Consider the following 17,885-nt stretch of genomic DNA (forward strand, 5'->3'; position numbering starts at 1 on the left):
ATGTTAGCGATAGCGAGGCAGTGATGGTAGCGATAGCGATAGCGAGGCAGTGATGGTAGCGATAGCGAGGCAGTGATGGTAGCGGTAGCGATAGCGAGGCATTGATGGTAGCGATAGCGACAGCGAGGCAGTGATGGTAGCGATAGCGACAGCGAGGCAGTGATGTTAGCGATAGCGAGGCAGTGATGGTAGCGATAGCGATAGCGAGGCTGTGATGGTAGCGATATAGCGACAGCGAGGCAGTGATGGTAGCGATAGCGAGGCTGTGATGGTAGCGACAGCGAGGCAGTGATGTTAGCGATAGCGAGGCTGTGATGGTAGCGATATAGCGACAGCGAGGCAGTGATGGTAGCGATAGCGACAGCGAGGCAGTGATGGTAGCGATAGCGACAGCGAGGCTGTGATGGTAGCGATAGCGACAGCGAGGCTGTGATGGTAGCTCGCTCTCGCTGTAACAATTCGGCACTTTAGCTTGTGCCGTTTTAGTCAAGTGCAAGCTTAACCCATTTTGACCTGGGAACGATTCTACAAATGTCTTCTAAATCCTGGACAGTTTTCTGAAAAACCCTATGTTTCTATGTCAGTGGTTCTCAAACTATTTCATGTCAAGGACCCTTAGAATTCTATGTATTTGGCCGCCGGCCCCATCTGAAAATATGTTGTTCCAGGGACCCCCAAGAAGCAAAGATTTGAGTTAAAAGCGTTTGCTCGTTAAGAATATATATTATATTCAAAGATTTGCGCCACATTTTCTTTTTTTTTAACATCCTCCCAGGCCTTTCTTCATCCCCAACCCCCTCATAGTGTCTGTGCAGTCAGAACTGCAGCATCACTCCCAATCTTCCGCCGTAGTCTGAAAACCCACCTTTTCATGGCCCATCGCACTTACCCTACCCTCTTAGATAGCATTTCTGTAGACTTAGTTTTGATACAGACTTATAGCATGTTATGTAGACAGCACTATAATTGCATTGTATGTAGTCATAGCACGTCATAGTACATATGTATAGCATAGTATAGTATATATGTATAGTTTCATTATATAGTTATTCCACTGTTACGTTCTTAGCTTACGCATGTTTCATGATGAATGCTTTTTATGTGATGTATTCCCATGCTTTTTGTTCTTGCTTAATGTAAGTCGCTCTGGATTAAGAGCGTCTGCTAAATGCCTAAATTGTAAATTGTGCTCTGACAGGCCAGTGTCACAGCAGCGCTGAGTGATGAGCTGTGAGGACTCTGCCCCGTCACCAACCACTCTCTCCTCTTGAAATACACACACAGGTGCACACATAATACATGTTTAGGGGCTCCTCTGAATACACACAAACACACTATAGTGTGCACGCAACACATCTTGTTTGTTTGGCAAACCAGCTTGAACACATGAAGATGTCGAACACCTAATTCATTATGCAGGTATATGTATGTAATCGACATGCACTTTACCAGCTTGTGTGTAAATTAGGCATGTAACGAAAATATATAATTTATCTCCCCCCCCCCCCCCCCCAGCTTTTTTCACATTTTTTATTTAACTACTTTGCAAAAGAAGTAGCATTACTTTTGACAGTGCAGAAACATAATTGCCTTCCTTGATGAGCATCAACGACCATCATCACCTGGGCACAGTCACAGACACACACAGCTCCCCTCTACAGTGCTCTACTACTGAAAGTGACTCTCATTTCATATCGTCGGGATTAATATCGATATACGATATATGGTTACATGCCTAGTGTAAATGTGTGTGTGTACAAGGCACGTTGTGGAAGCTGACCTGGCGCATCAAGTTGCGAAGGCAGATGACCTCTTTTTGCAGGTCTCCAATCTGTCCGACCAGGTCGTTGCAGATGGACTGGGCTTCCTTCTTTGGGTCCAGGGACAGAACCAGCTACATGGAGACAGAAACACAACTCAATCCATCACATTATGGCAGTTCATGGTGGTCAGTTTAAACCAGTTCACCCTAGCATCTCAGTTACTTATGGTGGTCAGTTTAAACCAGTTCACCCTAGCATCTCAGTTACTTATGGTGGTCAGTTTAAACCAGTTCACCCTAGCATCTCAGTTACTTATGGTGGTCAGTTTAAACCAGTTCACCCTAGCATCTCAGTTACTTATGGTGGTCAGTTTAAACCAGTTCACCCTAGCATCTCAGTTACTTATGGTGGTCAGTTTAAACCAGTTCACCCTAGCATCTCAGTTACTTATGGTGGTCAGTTTAAACCAGTTCACCCTAGCATCTCAGTTACTTATGGTGGTCAGTTTAAACCACTGGTTTTTAAACTAAAGGGTTTGGGGTCAGTTCTGAGCTGAATGCCGCGAATCGAACCAGGGGCGCTGTCGTCAGGCATTAGAGCCTATGTGGTACATTAACTCATTAAAAAGGGCGTGTTTGGACGTATTCAATTAATAGTCACAGATCGCCTAGGACATGATCGGACGCATTCAATATTTTTCCTCCTTCCTTTCCTTCCTCCTTCCTTCCGGCCCATGGACAGACAGGTGTATAGAGCGACATAGCGGCCAGACAGACGGACAGGTGTACAGAGCGACATGGCAACAGACAGACGGACAGGTGTACAGAACGACATGGCAACAGACAGACGGACAGGTGTACAGAGCGACATGGCAACAGACAGACGGACAGGTGTACAGAGCGACATGGCAACAGACAGACGGACAGGTGTACAGAACGACATGGCAACAGACAGACAGGTGTACAGAGCGACATGGCAACAGACAGACAGACAGGTGTACAGAGCGACATGGCAACAGACAGACAGACAGGTGTACAGAGCGACATGGCGGCCAGACAGACAGACAGGTGTACAGAGCGACATGGCAACCAGACAGACAGGTGTACAGAGCGACATGGCAACCAGACAGACAGACAGGTGTACAGAGCGACATGGCAACCAGACAGACAGACAGGTGTACAGAGCGACATGGCAACCAGACAGACAGACAGGTGTACAGAGCGACATGGCAACCAGACAGACAGGTGTACAGAGCGACAGACAGACAGACAGGTGTACAGAGCGACATGGCAGCCAGACAGCCAGACAGACACAGCATACCTCAGAGGTTCGTCGAGGGAAGCGGTTGATGACGTCCTGTATGGTTTCTGTCAGGTAGCAACACTGCTGCTTCAGGCTGATCAGGAAGTTATACAGCTCCTCATTCCTAAAACACACACACATTTTAGTTCTTTATTTGAATCCACAAATTACAACAAGGAAACAAATATAACAGGGTCGACAGTTCATGTTCACTCAAGGATACCCATGGCACCTCCTTCTCCACACAGACAAACTGCCTATAACAGCCCAAACAAAAAAGTATTTGGCAAGTTGTTTGGCACACACACACACACACACACACACACACACACACACACACACACACACACACACACACACACACACAGTCAAACGTCTTTTCATTCTTTGTCACCTTCTTGCGTAGACACCCCCCCCCCCCCTTTTCACCGGGTTACTGTCTTTTCACTCGACTCTACAGCTTTGCACTCTCTCGGTCTCTGACACACAAACGGCTTTCGAATGTCACTCTCTCGGTCTCTGACATACCAACCGCTCTCGAGTGTCACTCTCTCACACAGATACACCTCTCTTCGCTCTCGATCTTGCTTACATACTGTACACAAGGAGCCACAGCAGCACCAGAATCTGCCCGTTAAAGGACGGTGCTCGTCCACGTCTACAAGACAAAGGGCCGTAGATCACGTCCCAGTGCGACGGGGCAGACAGATTGATAGCATGGTGTGTTCCCAGAGTCCCTTCCACGCTCTCCACACTTCCTTGGGCCTAAACGCCCCACAACACGGAGCAGGTGGCTGCCCCGCCGCGGCCAGACCGTCCGCACTAACCCCACACCCCCTCCAGAGCTTTTTTCAGAATGCATCACTCTTAAATGATTAGCTCTTCATATACATCACCCGCTCCCACCTCCCCATTCTCCTCTTGTGGTCCTCCGGGGAGGTGTATTGATGCGTCTTATCTTAATGGTACATTTCCCTGGGCCAGGGGGGGGGGGGACCGCGGCACAGCCAGCCGCAGTGCTCCTCCTCGCACTCTGTCAGAATGTGGCGCGTAAACAGTGTCAGTCAACCTGCCGTTCCCCCTCTCCTCCCCTCGCTTGGCTTGTTAGTTTATCTAGGGGGGTGGGGTGGGGGGGGGGATGCGGGGAGTGATGATAGGCCCTCGTTGGCAGGGGAGGGAGCGCGTAGAGCTCCGGGGGAGCGCCTCGGGGGGAGCGCCTCCGCTCCGTGAGCGAGCAAAGAGAAGATGTGTGTGTGGAGACCGCCGCTACACGGGACGGCTACGGAATGCACTGCGTGGGAACGTCGGCCGGTGCAGGATCAGTCCTGAGGTGGTGGTGGTCCAGGCCATATATGGGCAACTGACGGGCCCCTGATGTGGCCCCTACCTTGACTTAATGCGGCACTTAAAGGACCACTTCACCACTTTTCAACCTATCTCCATAGGTTGAAAGGTCCTCACTAATAATCATGAAAGAAATGGCGCAATTTCTTTCTACTCTGTCTGTGTCTCATAGGAGGGCAGTGGGCAGTTCAGAAACCGTCTTCCAGTGACATCATCGATGGGGAATACAAGCTAATAGAAACTGCAGTCTTTTTAGTCCTGAAAAGTTGCAATGCGAAAATGGAAGCCATCGTTCTCACGATAATGAAAATCTAAACATTTTTGTAAAAGAATCGTGTTTAAAAGATGGTTGGAAGACGGTTTCTAAACTGCCCACAGCCCTCCTATGAGACACAGACTGGGTAGAAAAAAATCGTGCCATTTTATCATGATTATTAGTGAGGACCTATTATATGAAGATAGGTTGAAAAGTGGTGAAGTGGTCCTTTAATGAGTAGTATTAAATATATATATATATATATATATAGTGGCCCTCTGGAGTGAGTGTGGAAATATAGTGGCCCTCTGGAGTGAGTGTGGAAATATAGTGGCCCTCTGGAGTGAGTGTAGAAATATAGTGGCCCTCTGGAGTGAGTGTGGAAATATAGTGGCCCTCTGGAGTGAGTGTGGAAATATAGTGGCCCTCTGGAGTGAGTGTGGAAATATAGTGGCCCTCTGGAGTGAGTGTAGAAATATAGTGGCCCTCTGGAGTGAGTGTAGAAATATAATGGCCCTCTGGAGTGAGTGTAGAAATATAGTGGCCCTCTGGAGTGAGTGTAGAAATATAGTGGCCCTCTGGAGTGAGTGTAGAAATATAGTGGCCCTCTGGAGTGAGTGTAGAAATATAGTGGCCCTCTGGAGTGAGTGTAGAAATATAGTGGCCCTCTGGAGTGAGTGTAGAAATATAGTGGCCCTCTCCATCGCCAAAGTTTCCCCTGGTCCAGGGTGTTGAGCTGGATGCTGGCTAACGACACACTTTAATTCCCATGAAATAGGCTGAATTGAAAAGGCTGGGAATTCAACCAACAAAAACCCAGCACCGAAGCGGGTCAAGACTAGTGTCGCTTGGCAGAAAAAAAGAAGAAGCAGATTTGTTTGACCCTCTGGGCCCTTCTGGGTCAGACACTGTTATATAGAGCTTCTGTCTAGAGCACTCACAGACCAATAGGACAGACAGTTCCCCTTCACTTACAGTACAGTTACCCGTACAGTACACGGTCCACGGAAGAAATGTGCCAGTCATTACATTCTGTACTGCAGCATATAGCTCTAGTGGGAGGGGTGGCTTTCCTAAGCCATGATTAGGAGGAGCAGAGTGACCTGGGGAGAGTCATCCATACTAACAACCCTCACTGATGTGCAAGTAAGGTAACTCCTTTTAAACAGGTTCAGTCGACAGTCGCAGGCTAAAAACTGAACATACTCACCTCCGACATGGCTCGTAGTGTTTTGGGAATTGGGATTATAATATTCAACATTTTTCATAAATAGCAGATCTCTATACCCAAGTCAGGACAGCACGCTGTGACCTGTGTAGATTTGTAGATAGGCTATTTTCGCCATTCATCGTATGACAATGTATACAGGACAAAAAATCTACAATGAAATATGAGTTCTGGTGACATCCGGCATCATTTCAGGGGACCAAGTCACAACCCCCCCCCCCCCCCTTATGCAGGGGACAGTGTAAAACCCTTGGACTTGGACAACAAGAGGGTCCTGTCTCGGGGAGGATTCATGAAGTGACGAGCCTAGGTGGGACGGCTATGTTTGGCCTCTGCTGCCGGCCTTTCCATCGCTCACAGCGCTGCTCCATCATCTCTCACCATACAAATCATTTAGGGCTCCACTTAAACCATTAGGCCCCAGCTTATGGCTGTGGGGCGGCGGGTGGGGTGGCGGAGGGGAGGGGGTGCAGCGGAATGCTTGGCCGCTTTGCTTCCAGGCCTGATGAATGACTTCCAGTGGGGGAGGATAGACGGAGCGATATGGGAGTTTAGGGGGGGGGGGGGGGGGGGGGGGATGCGGCGCACGCGGTTCAGGTGTGTGGCTGACAAGTGTTTTAGAGATGTTCTCTAATACACTCAAAACTTTAGCTCTAGCTTTAAGCCATTCTGACCTGAGATCAGATTCTAAAAATGTCTGTTTGAAAATTACAGTTATCTGAAGAAGCTACGTTCCTGTCAGTTGTTCTTCGATTTTTCAAAAATAGCAGATCTACAAGATCGTAGCGCGCCACCGAGTGGCGCGCTACGAGCTTGTAGATCTGCTATTTTTAAATGGCTAAAGCATAACGTAATGCTAACACCAAAACGGGTTCTCACCTGAAATGGGTTAAGCAGGGTGAGAATTTAACCACCGTTACAATCCTCTCCTCACAGTCTTAGTTCAGACCAAAAAGGTTTGCGACGAGATGAAAACCTCTTTTATATAAGACTGATTCACACTTTGCCGTATGACAGCCAGCCAGCCACGTGCAAAAAATTGCCAGTCTACGATCTCACAACGCGTCAGATCCTAGACACTTTGAGCTTGTAGATCTGTTATTTTCGGCGCTCGACAGACACACGAGTCACGACAGAGACAGTTCCGTCAGTAAGTAAGTAAGTAGCCTTGCCGAGCCATGAGGCCCATGGGGCAGGAGCCTATCTCCTGTTTCTGTAGCCATGATGCCCATGGGGCAGGAGCCTATCTCCTGTTTCTGTAGCCATGAGGCCCATGGGGCAGGAGCCTATCTCCTGTTTCTGTAGCCATGAGGCCCATGGGGCAGGAGCCTATCTCCTGTTTCTGTAGCCATGAGGCCCATGGGGCAGGAGCCTATCTCCTGTTTCTGTAGCAATGAGGCCCATGGGGCAGGAGCCTATCTCCTGTTTCTGTAGCCATGAGGCCCATGGGGCAGGAGCCTATCTCCTGTTTCTGTAGCCATGAGGCCCATGGGGCAGGAGCCTATCTCCTGTTTCTGTAGCCATGAGGCCCATGGGGCAGGAGCCTATCTCCTGTTTCTGTAGCCATGAGGCCCATGGGGCAGGAGCCTATCTCCTGTTTCTGTAGCGTGAGGCAGCTTGATGTACAAGTACACCCCCTGGACATGACGCTAGTATGCCGCAGGGACTTACCCCCAATCCAACCATTGATGCTGAGTGTCAAGCAGGGAAGCACTGGGTCCCATTTTTACAGTCTTTGGTATGACCCGGCCAGGGATCGAACCCCGACCTCCCGGTCTTAGGGCGAACACTCTAACCACAAGGCCACTGAGTTCCGTCTGATAAGCTTTATTATTGGCCTTTCCTTCTTTAGCGATCCTAGAACGGATTGCGCAACCACTCTGCCGTTCACCTCCCTTTATAAGTTTATACAGGCCGACTAAAAAGCGGAATAACTGGAAATCTCCGGAGCTCTCATGGTTTGGATAAAATGCACTGCGATGTTGGGAGGTTTCCTACCCTCTGTCTATGTTCTGGAGCTGGTTGAGGGTCTCCATGTCCACGCTGTCCAGTTGCATGTCCCGCACGGCGTTCAGCACCTTCTGCTGGTCCTCTGGGTCTGTGATTCCAAGCTGACATACGCACGCACGCACAGACACACACGCACACACACATGCGCGCGCACACACACACACACACACACACACACGCACCCCAATACTGAAGCAGTGTTGATTTTGACAGCAAATTTTGATTGTTTTAGTTTTTGTCATAGTCTCTTGAATAGTTTTAATTTAGTTTCAGTCACTTTATAGCCACCTGGAATGTTTTAGTGCCGGTCTAGTTTTAGTCAACTAAATATAGGATTTTAGTCGACTAAATCTTGTTGTTGATTGATTTGATTTAGTCGCCCAAAATGTATTTTGGCGGGCCTGCTGTTTTCAGCAAGTGTAAAATCAGTCATTGCGACAGGATTAAATCATTTTTACATGACAACAATTTAAAATATATTTTTTATTATTATTTACTATAGTCCTAATAAACCCCAAGAAATTACATCTGACCACAAAAGATCACAGGATCTATTGAATGTGACAAACTGACATATTGAGCCTATACACACAGTGTAAGCCTTCCCCCAGTAGGCTACCTTCACATTCAATAGATCCTGTGATCTTTTGTGGTCAGATGTAATTTCCTGGGGTTTATTAGGACTATAGTAAATAATACAAAATTAAATCACCATAAAATGTTGTAAAAAAATACATAAACCCCATGCTCGAATGCCCCCGCCCCCCTGTCAAAAAGAGCTAAAATCCCTAAAATGAAAGAAAGCAGCAAATGAAAAAAAATTAAGACTCATCTTTTACTTTCTCTAATAACAACCTAAAACATGAACTAAAGTTGTCCTCTAAATGAGCAGCCGTGAAGCTGTGATTTTTTTTATTTCATTGTTGGAACAAACATTACCCAAAGAAAATGATCTGCCATAACTTAAAGTTAATTTATGTTTATCTAAACATATAAATTAACTAATAAAATAGACTAGAATTAATCAGTGCCTTAGCTCTTATCCCCGAACATCTTTTGCTATAGCCAATGTATCTTTGCCACAGGTACTGAGACACAAAGCTATTTCAGGTGAACTATCTTAACTTAAAGCAGCTGCCTCTATCCTTTCAGGGTCACTGTGGAGCCGGGTGGAGAGGGAGACAGCAGACAGACAGACCAGTCACCCCCTACCTTTTGCAGGTCGTCCTTCTCCATGGTCAGCAGGTGGCCCCAGGTGATGTCATTATCCTGCATGTTTGTGTATGCGTGCGTGCGTGCGTGCATGGGTTTGTACGCAATTGCATGCAAAAAGGGGAGAGAGAGAGAGAGACGGAGAGAGAAAACATCACTCAGCATTTACCAAATCAAAACTCCTGCTGCTTATTCCCGACCCGTGCACCCGAGACAGCTGTACCTGCATGAGAACCTCAGAGTCTGTCCTCGGCCCGCCATGCAGCCCAACCTTCATCAATCACACACACGCTGCTTTACAGACTCTCAGCCGACCCGTGTTTTAATTCGCCTCGATCCCCCGGGCAGCCACACTGAGTCCACTACGAGCCGCTGCATCAGATATGTAAACTATGCCTGTTGTGTTTCTGTGCACGTGCGTGTCATTGTCACGGTGGCGTGAGGACGATGCAGCTGTGCAGTGTAGTATGTCTGGGATTGTTCAGTAGCTCGTACTGTATAGACAAGTCACCCATCCACGTGTCTATAACCATTTAAACCAGGGGTCGGCAACCCAAGATGTTGAATGAGCCATTTTCAACCAAAAAAACTAATTCAAAATCTATCTGGAGCCGCAAAAAAAATGTAAGCCTTAAAATGCTTATATAATGAAGACAACAGGGCTGCAAGTGGATATTAGCCTATCTATCAAAATAAAAAGTGCGCTATGGTTCAAGCCCGTTTGGAAATAGCGCACTGTGCAATGCAAACTAATAGGCGAGTGCGCTCCCGGTGCGCATGTCAACGCACCCTCCATTATTATGCCATGTTTTTTGCATTGTGTTCTTACCCGTTTAATGTGATTTCTGTGTGTGGACATCGCTGGAGAGCTTCTCAACATTGGGCATGTAAAATGTCACTTTAATCTTCACACATGACTGCAAGCTCTCATCGGTGAGGCGTGTGCGGTATTTGGATTTAATGTAGTTCATGTTTGAGAATATCTGCTCACAAAAGTACGTTGATCCAAAGATGGATAATACTCCAGATGCGAGTTTCTTCATGTTCACATAATTGTCTGGAAGAGCATTCCATGTTTTCCACACAAGCGTGTGGGAAGGCAGAAGGCAGCTTTAAACTCCACCACTGCTGGCTGCTGCTTTGCTGTTTCGTTGCAACCCGGGAGATAATAAAACGTCTATATGACTCCTTCATATAGTCACCGTCTGTGAATGGCTTGCCACGTTTTATTTATTGTTTGATAGTTTGTCACTGCAGATTTAGCCATGGTGCGTCATGGCAACTGCAGCCTGTTTTACGCAATCGCTACATTTACATTGTAAACGTGTACATAAACATTCAGATTCCAAATATAAAGTCCTCACCACGGGTGTTAGAATGTTGCTGGTACAGTGATTAGCATTGCTGCATCCCGCGTTGTTTAATAAAAAGCATTTTTATCCGAGCAGTTATTTACTGGCCATTGGCTTTCAACTACGCGCCCCCACCCGGTGTGCAACTGTTTCCCAACCCCGTTTGAGAAAAGGGGCGCTCGGATAAAAATGCTTTTTATTAAACAACGCGGGATGCAGCAATGCTAATCGCTGTACCAGCACATTTCTAACTCCCGTGGCACATGTGGCGAGGACTTTATATTTTAAATCGGAATGTTTATATACACGTTTGGACTGCGATTGCGTAAAACAGGCTGCTGTTGCGTCATGACTGACAGTCATGTTTCAGGGCTATACTGCAGATTAAGCATACAGGCAATCCATCATAATAATTATTCTACACACTTTTTACAAAATTGGGAAACTTAAGAATGTTTCTGTCACGTTTGGCCTCCTACAGAAACCATAAATGAAAAATAAAAATGTGAAAAAATAAACATTATACATTTTCATAGATTCTTTTGTAATGCTACAGGGAGCCACTAGGGGAGTGCTCAAGAGCCGCAAGCGGCTCTTGAGCCGCCGGTTGCCGACCCCTGATTTAAACTTAAAGTTTAGCCTTGGTTGATAGGGGGACCCTCAGGGGGCCATACCGTGTCCCCTCCCTTTTTCCCTATACATCCCACTGAGCAACAGTCGGCTATTAGCTAATAGAACTTCAAACTTCAAAAATTAAAGTTGTGCAGTGGTCTAAGCTTAGCCTAGAGTCCTAGACATTAGCAGTTTTCTAAACGTCTATATTAGGGCCGGGACTTTAACGCGTTAATCGAGATTAATTAACTACAGAAAAATTAATCACGATTAACTACAGATAGATTAATCGCACCTTTTTGTTTCCCCCAGAATAAAGTTGTTTTTATTTGTTTTCTCATGCCCAGCCATGTAAAGCACATTTGAGTATTCATATACACACTGAAGACACTTTATATAGGCACTTGCTGCCTATATATATCACCTGCCTATATATCACTGTTGGGATAAAACCAGGGGGGCAGTCAGCCAGATATTTCGTGAAGCCTCATTTTAAATCGGTAGTTCATATAATGGCCTGTTGTGGCGCTGGACTGGACCCAAAAGCCCCATAGCTCCATAGAGGCCCATGTATTTTGGCCCAACTTCACCTAGACTGTATTACCTTAATAAACATGGTCATGAATACTTTCTTCTTCCAGTCACTAGTTTAAAGTCTCATTTCTAATGTCATAATATTCTTTTTGGAAAATTATGGTCCCATTAATTAAAATAATGACCATAAAGTCGCGTATGTTCTGAGGGGCGTGGCTACCGTTACCGTCTATGATCGGGATTCCCCTCCCACTCAAGAGTCTTCTCCTCCCACTCGAGTCAAAATAAAAACCAACGGAGAAGAAGGGGGGAAGTCCCGCCTCGTTGTCTGGGCAGCCAATGGCCAGCTGGACCCAAACGGAGCCAGCCAATGGCCAGCTGGTCCAAAACGGATCTAGAAAGATGGCGATTTACATGCAAGGGATTTCAGGCTTCATTTTACGTTCATGTTAGACCCGGGGAACGCTTTGTCCATGGATAAAACGCATTTTTCTATGGAGTTGTATGCACTGGAAATATTAAAAAGTCCCCCCATTCTGTGTTGCCTAAAGAACTGGTGGTCTGAAAAAAACAGTAACATTATGAAGTACATTTTTGTGATTTTTTCCAGTTCTAGGCAACACAGAATGGGGGGGGGGACTTTCTTATTATATCCACACAACAACTCTAAGGTATATTAATGACAGCAAAATGTTGAAAATGAGTGGAATCCCGTAGTCACTATTCACTGGGATACCAAAAACATTTGTTTCTCACTGTTCTCGGGTTAAATATTGATATGCGATTAAAATGCGATTAATCGAGATTAATTAACTACAAAGCCTCTGATTAATTAGATTACATTTTTTAATCGAGTCCCAGCTCTAGTCTATATATATATATATATATATATATATAGACGTTGAAACGACGTTGAAACGTCTAATCCAAGCCTAAAAAAATGTAGACGGCCATTTAGACATATTTTAGATGTCTAAAAGCCTTAAAATGCTCAGTGGGATATCTCCACCCAAAATAATGGACACAAGAAGTTGAGTTGTGCATAAGTGGGTTAACTGAGTTGCATATCAAAAGGCGCGAATGGTGATTCCTTCTTCAAGTGAGGTGAATATATGCAATTTAATTGAATTCTCTCCTAGGCTGCTACATCGCTGGCACGCCAGTCCCCAAAACTGGTAGAACGGTATATTTCATTGTAATTGTAATTATTCGGCTTGTCAGCTTCATATAATAATATCAGTTGGGGCTCGATTCTGTCATTCCTTGGAACAAATCAGATCTCAGAACAAATTTCACAGGTCCAATTAGGGTTCGGGTCCATCATTTAAAATGAATGTCGGAACCAAGTGACTAGGGTTCAGGTCGACAGGTCCGTCGTAAAAAAATAAGAAAACGTCTGAACCAACTGATTCTCGGTACAACTTCCACTGCCCATTGGGGTTTGGCCTGTGGCATATAAATGCGGACAGTGTGCATATCTGCGTTTGTGTCTTTCTACTCACGTTCATGATGTCAGCCAGGTATTCCAGGTTGAGGCCGTGCAGGAGAAGTTCTATGTCACCCAGCTTGGTTGTACTGAGGAGATCACAGTTTAGACACATCACAACTAAACCACCTGGTTGTACTGAGGAGATCACAGTTCAGACACATCACAACTAAACCACCATAATCTCTCTCCATCTCTCACAGAACAACCTGCTGGATCCCAACCAGTCTGGATTCAAGAAAGCCCACTCCACAGAAACTGCCCTGCTGGCAGTCACAGAAGCACTACATGCTGCCCAAGCTGCTTCCCACTCTGCAGTACTGATTCTCCTAGACCTATCGGCAGCATTTGACACAGTGAACCACCAGCTGCTCCTAGACACCCTAGCGGATCTAGGCATCGGTGGAACGGCACTAAAGTGGTTCTCCTCCTACCTCACCGACCGGACCTACCAGGTTTCCTGGAAAGGTCTGTTATCATCCCCCCGAACCCTCCAAACTGGGGTCCCACAGGGATCTGTACTTGGTCCCCTCCTTTTCTCACTGTACACTAAATCCCTTGGCACTAGCATCTCTGCTCACAATATATCCTATCACTGCTACGCCGATGACACACAACTGTTTCTATCCTTCCCCCCCTCTGCCACTCAGGTGGAAGAGCGCATCACTGCATGCCTGGCTGACATCTCACAGTGGATGTCCTCCAACCACCTCAAGCTGAACCCAGACAAGACTGAGCTTCTCTTCTTCCCAGCTAAGTCCTGCCCTATGCGGGAGCTAACTATTTCCGTAGACAACGCCCTGGTAACGTCTGTCCCAACAGCCAGGAATCTTGGTGTTGTCCTGGACAGTCAGCTCTCGTTCAAAACTCACATCACAGCTGTCACTCGATCCTGTAGGTTCACACTCTATAACATACAATGAATTAGACCGTTCCTCACCCAGGAATCAGCCCAGCTCCTAATCCAGACAACAGTCTTGTCAAAACTCGACTATTGTAACTCCCTCCTTACTGGCCTACCAGTATGCGCACTTAAGCCTCTCCAGCTGATCCAAAATGCCGCAGCTCGCTTGGTCTTCAACCAGCCAAAATTCTCACATGTCTCCCCCCTGCTCCGCTCCCTCCACTGGCTCCCGGTCGCTGCCCGCACAGAATATAAAACTCTGATGCTGGCATTCAAATCAACCAAAGGTATGGCTCCCCCTAGCCTGACCTAAGCAGAGACATTTCTGGCCTAGATGGGAGGGCCGCGGCTCAGAAAAACGCGCACCCTGATTGGATCTCATCGATCTGTCCGTCACCCCCGGCCCCTCCTCTCCCCCCTAGTGCAGCGCTACGTCACATCATTTAGAGCGACGCCTACGCGGAAGGGTTGACTCCCACTTTTAGACTGGTTCAGCCCACGGCTTTTTCCAGGCTTTCATCTTTCGCGCAGACGAAATGAAAAAAACAGATTGCCCCCCCCCACCTATGTCTAGTGACTACCTCCACCTCCTTATAAGCCCTTCTTTGTTCCCCAACATGCAGGCCTACATATATATATATATATATATATATATATATATATATGTCATGATTATGAATTGATTACCCAGGACCGAATGGAAACAAGACAGCAAGGACTTTTATCAGTGATCCCTTTGGACATGTGTTTGACTGTACCCTATACTGATTACATTTCTGCCAATAAAGTATTCAGTCAATGAATCAATAGCTATTCCCCACTGTATTTCACTGTACTATGGCTCCCCCTAATGGCCGTTTATGGTATGTGTACCCTGCACGCTGGAGCAGAGGTGGTGCAATCTGCGCATGTTCACAACTGTCACTGACAGTCCACACTTAGTTAGTAGTACATATGGAAATATGGAATATACAATTGGATCTGGGTGTCTTTCAGCAACACTAACTCAAAGGTAGGAAGCAACTTTTCAATCTACTGCATCTGTGTGGTGAAAATAAATGTTTTGCCTTATTCTGCGAGTGGAGTTGCTTTCCATATGCACACTGTTGCACAGCATGCGCCGCCCACCGACACTGTATTCAAATACCGTAAGTTCGGAAATCTCACGGTATCAACACCTGGCTGTTCCTGTCGCGGTATTACCGAAATTCGGTAAACCGTGGCATGCCTAGTTCAGACACATCACAACTAAACCACCTGGTTGTACTGAGGAGGAGATCACAGTTCAGACACATCACAACTAAACCACCTGGTTGTACTGAGGAGGAGATCACAGTTCAGACACATCACAACTAAACCACCTGGTTGTACTGAGGAGATCACAGTTCAGACACATCACAACTAAACCACCTGGTTGTACTGAGGAGATCACAGTTCAGACACATCACAACTAAACCACCAGCAGAGCACACTGGCTTTCAGACACATCACAACCACCAGCAGAGCACACAGGCTTTCCCTGTACATAAACCTTCTTTCCCACAGAGTTTAAAGAGTTGCCGCTATCGTTCCATGTTTGGACGAATTAATCTGTTCTTTGATGGAGGAGGAGTGTGCAGAACACCACACAGCAGCAGTAGCCTACTGGAGCCATAGCCTACTGCTGTAAGTGTGCATGCTTACAAAGTCAAGTCAAAGTCATATATTATACTCGGGTATAAACAGTTAAAGCTGTTGTTATACAAAGTAGTAGCCATTTGAATTCGGCACGGTACTTGACACCGTGTGAAAATAGGGGAGGCGCCAGTAAACCTAGACCACTGGGTACTTGGTGCGTCTTGGTGGTGACGCGAGGTTGGTTAGGTAAATGGTGCATTTATATAGCGCCTTTATCCAAGGCGCTTTACATAGATTGAGTGAATGGGTGAATTGATGCACACACACTCATACACCGATGGCGGCGGAAACCATGCAAGGCACCAACCAGCACATCAGGAGCAATTAGGGGTTCAGTGTCTTGCTCAAGGACACTTCGACACTAATTCTGGGGGAGCCCGGGTTCGAGCTGGCAACCTTGCGGTTACCATCCAGCCACCTTCTCTTGAATCTAGGGGGACGCGTTCCAGCGTGCACGCACCCACGTTCCCAGAAATGTGAGCTGTGAAAAGTGTTTCTAAGGTTTTCTCACCTCTCTGCGGAGGAGCAGAGCTCAGAGTCGCCCTTGATCAACTTGGAGAGGGTCTCCTGGCAGGAGACGGAGGTCTGGTGTGCACAGGACAGGATCCTGGCCATCTGGAAACACACCTTCTTTTAGTCTTTATTTATGCGTTCCCCCCCCCATTTTCTTTCTGTCATTGTCAACATCCCCCCCCCCCCAAGTGCACAGACAGTGGTCCTCGTCACTGGGGGAGGCATTCTCATTCTCCCGATTCCGGCGAGCCGCCCCATGTCCGAAACGGTTGAGAGATGACAGAGTTTCCGTGTGGGCGTCCCTCTACTGTACTGTACTGTCACTGTACTGTACTGGCACACACAAAATCATCATATATACAGTTAATATGTGCGTGTGTGTTCGTATGTGTGTGTGTTAGGTTGCGGTGAAAAACAACCATGCTGTTTTCGTGCTCAGACCCACCCAGCCAGGCATCCAGCCAGGCATCCAGCCAGGCAGCCACACACATACAGTAGCTCCATAAGGGAGTGGTTGCACCACTCAAAACTAGCAGACCTAGCTATACTGAAGGTACCTCGGGTTGCTTGTACAGCTTGGCCACCTCATAAGGACTGTGGTCCAGACCTAGCTATACTGAAGGTACCTCTGGTTGCTTGTACAGCTTGGCCACCTCATAAGGACTGTGGTCCAAACCTAGCTATACTGAAGGTACCTCTGGTTTCTTGTACAGCTTGGCCACCTCATAAGGACTGTGGTCCAAACCTAGCTATACTGAAGGTACCTCTGGTTGCTTGTACAGCTTGGCCACCTCATAAGGACTGTGGTCCAGACCTAGCTATACTGAAGGTACCTCTGGTTTCTTGTACAGCTTGGCCACCTCATAAGGACTGTGGTCCAAACCTAGCTATACTGAAGGTACCTCTGGTTGCTTGTACAGCTTGGCCACCTCATAAGGACTGTGGTCGTCGTAGTTCTTGATGCTCTTGTCTGCTCCCAACTGGAGCAGTTTAAGGACCGACTCGTTCTGACCAAACTGCACCGCCAGGGCCAGGGCCTTGAAGAAGGAACACAAAACAAGAGAAACAGAATTAGTGAGTGAATTAGCTGTGAAGATTTGGACATCCTGCTGGAACCAGTATGTCCTTAATGGGTTAAGGACATAATGGGTTAAGACCTGAGGCCGAAAAAAAAGAAAAGCAAAGTCTTGACAGTTTTCTGATAAACTGTTTTCTGTTTCTATATGTCAGTGGTTCTCAAACCTTTTCATGTCAAGGACCCACACAATTACATATATTTGGCCTCCGACCCCCCCCCCCCCCCATCTCAAAATGTTTTGTTCCAGCAGGGACAGCCAGAAACAAAGATTTGCCAAGCATTACAGAGGAGTCTACACAGTCAGAGATGCTAATGGAGAGAGAGAGAGAGAGAGAAAGAGAGAGACAGAGAAAGACAGAGACAGAGACAGAGACAGAGACAGAGACAGAGACAGAGAGAGAGAGAGAGAGAGAGAGAGACAGAGAGAGACAGAGAAAGAGAGAGACAGAGACAGAGACAGAGACAGAGACAGAGACAGAGACAGAGACAGAGACAGAGACAGAGACAGAGACAGAGACAGAGAGAGAGAGAGAGAGAGAGAGAGAGAGAGAGAGAGAGAGAGAGAGAGACACAGAGAGTAAGGACTAGGACAGACTGTGCATCCGTTGTCGTCC

The 17,885-nt window shown here is 46.8% G+C and overlaps 2 protein-coding genes across 2 annotated transcripts in view; one reads left to right on the forward strand and one right to left on the reverse strand.

Annotated features, from left to right (window-relative positions):
* asz1 (ankyrin repeat, SAM and basic leucine zipper domain containing 1) overlaps positions 1-17,885 on the reverse strand; it is a gene marked incomplete at both ends in the record, with an annotated part of 48,779 nt that overhangs the window by 13,072 nt on the left and 17,822 nt on the right. The window contains 7 exons of the mRNA XM_083764153.1: positions 1,781-1,894; positions 3,084-3,189; positions 7,892-8,004; positions 9,116-9,172; positions 13,116-13,188; positions 16,192-16,295; positions 17,096-17,230. Coding sequence (XP_083620279.1) covers positions 1,781-1,894; positions 3,084-3,189; positions 7,892-8,004; positions 9,116-9,172; positions 13,116-13,188; positions 16,192-16,295; positions 17,096-17,230 — 702 coding nt within the window. The remainder of the gene's footprint in view (positions 1-1,780; positions 1,895-3,083; positions 3,190-7,891; positions 8,005-9,115; positions 9,173-13,115; positions 13,189-16,191; positions 16,296-17,095; positions 17,231-17,885) is intronic.
* The window catches only part of cftr (CF transmembrane conductance regulator), a 101,809-nt gene continuing 90,678 nt past the window's right edge, over positions 6,755-17,885 (forward strand). Inside the window, exon 1 of the mRNA XM_083764175.1 lies at positions 6,755-6,764. The gene's annotated coding sequence lies outside the window, so the exon portion shown is untranslated. The remainder of the gene's footprint in view (positions 6,765-17,885) is intronic.

The sequence above is a fragment of the Protomyctophum parallelum genome (assembly GCF_964188405.1).
Source record: "Protomyctophum parallelum genome assembly, chromosome: 4".
Classification (NCBI taxonomy): domain Eukaryota; kingdom Metazoa; phylum Chordata; class Actinopteri; order Myctophiformes; family Myctophidae; genus Protomyctophum; species Protomyctophum parallelum.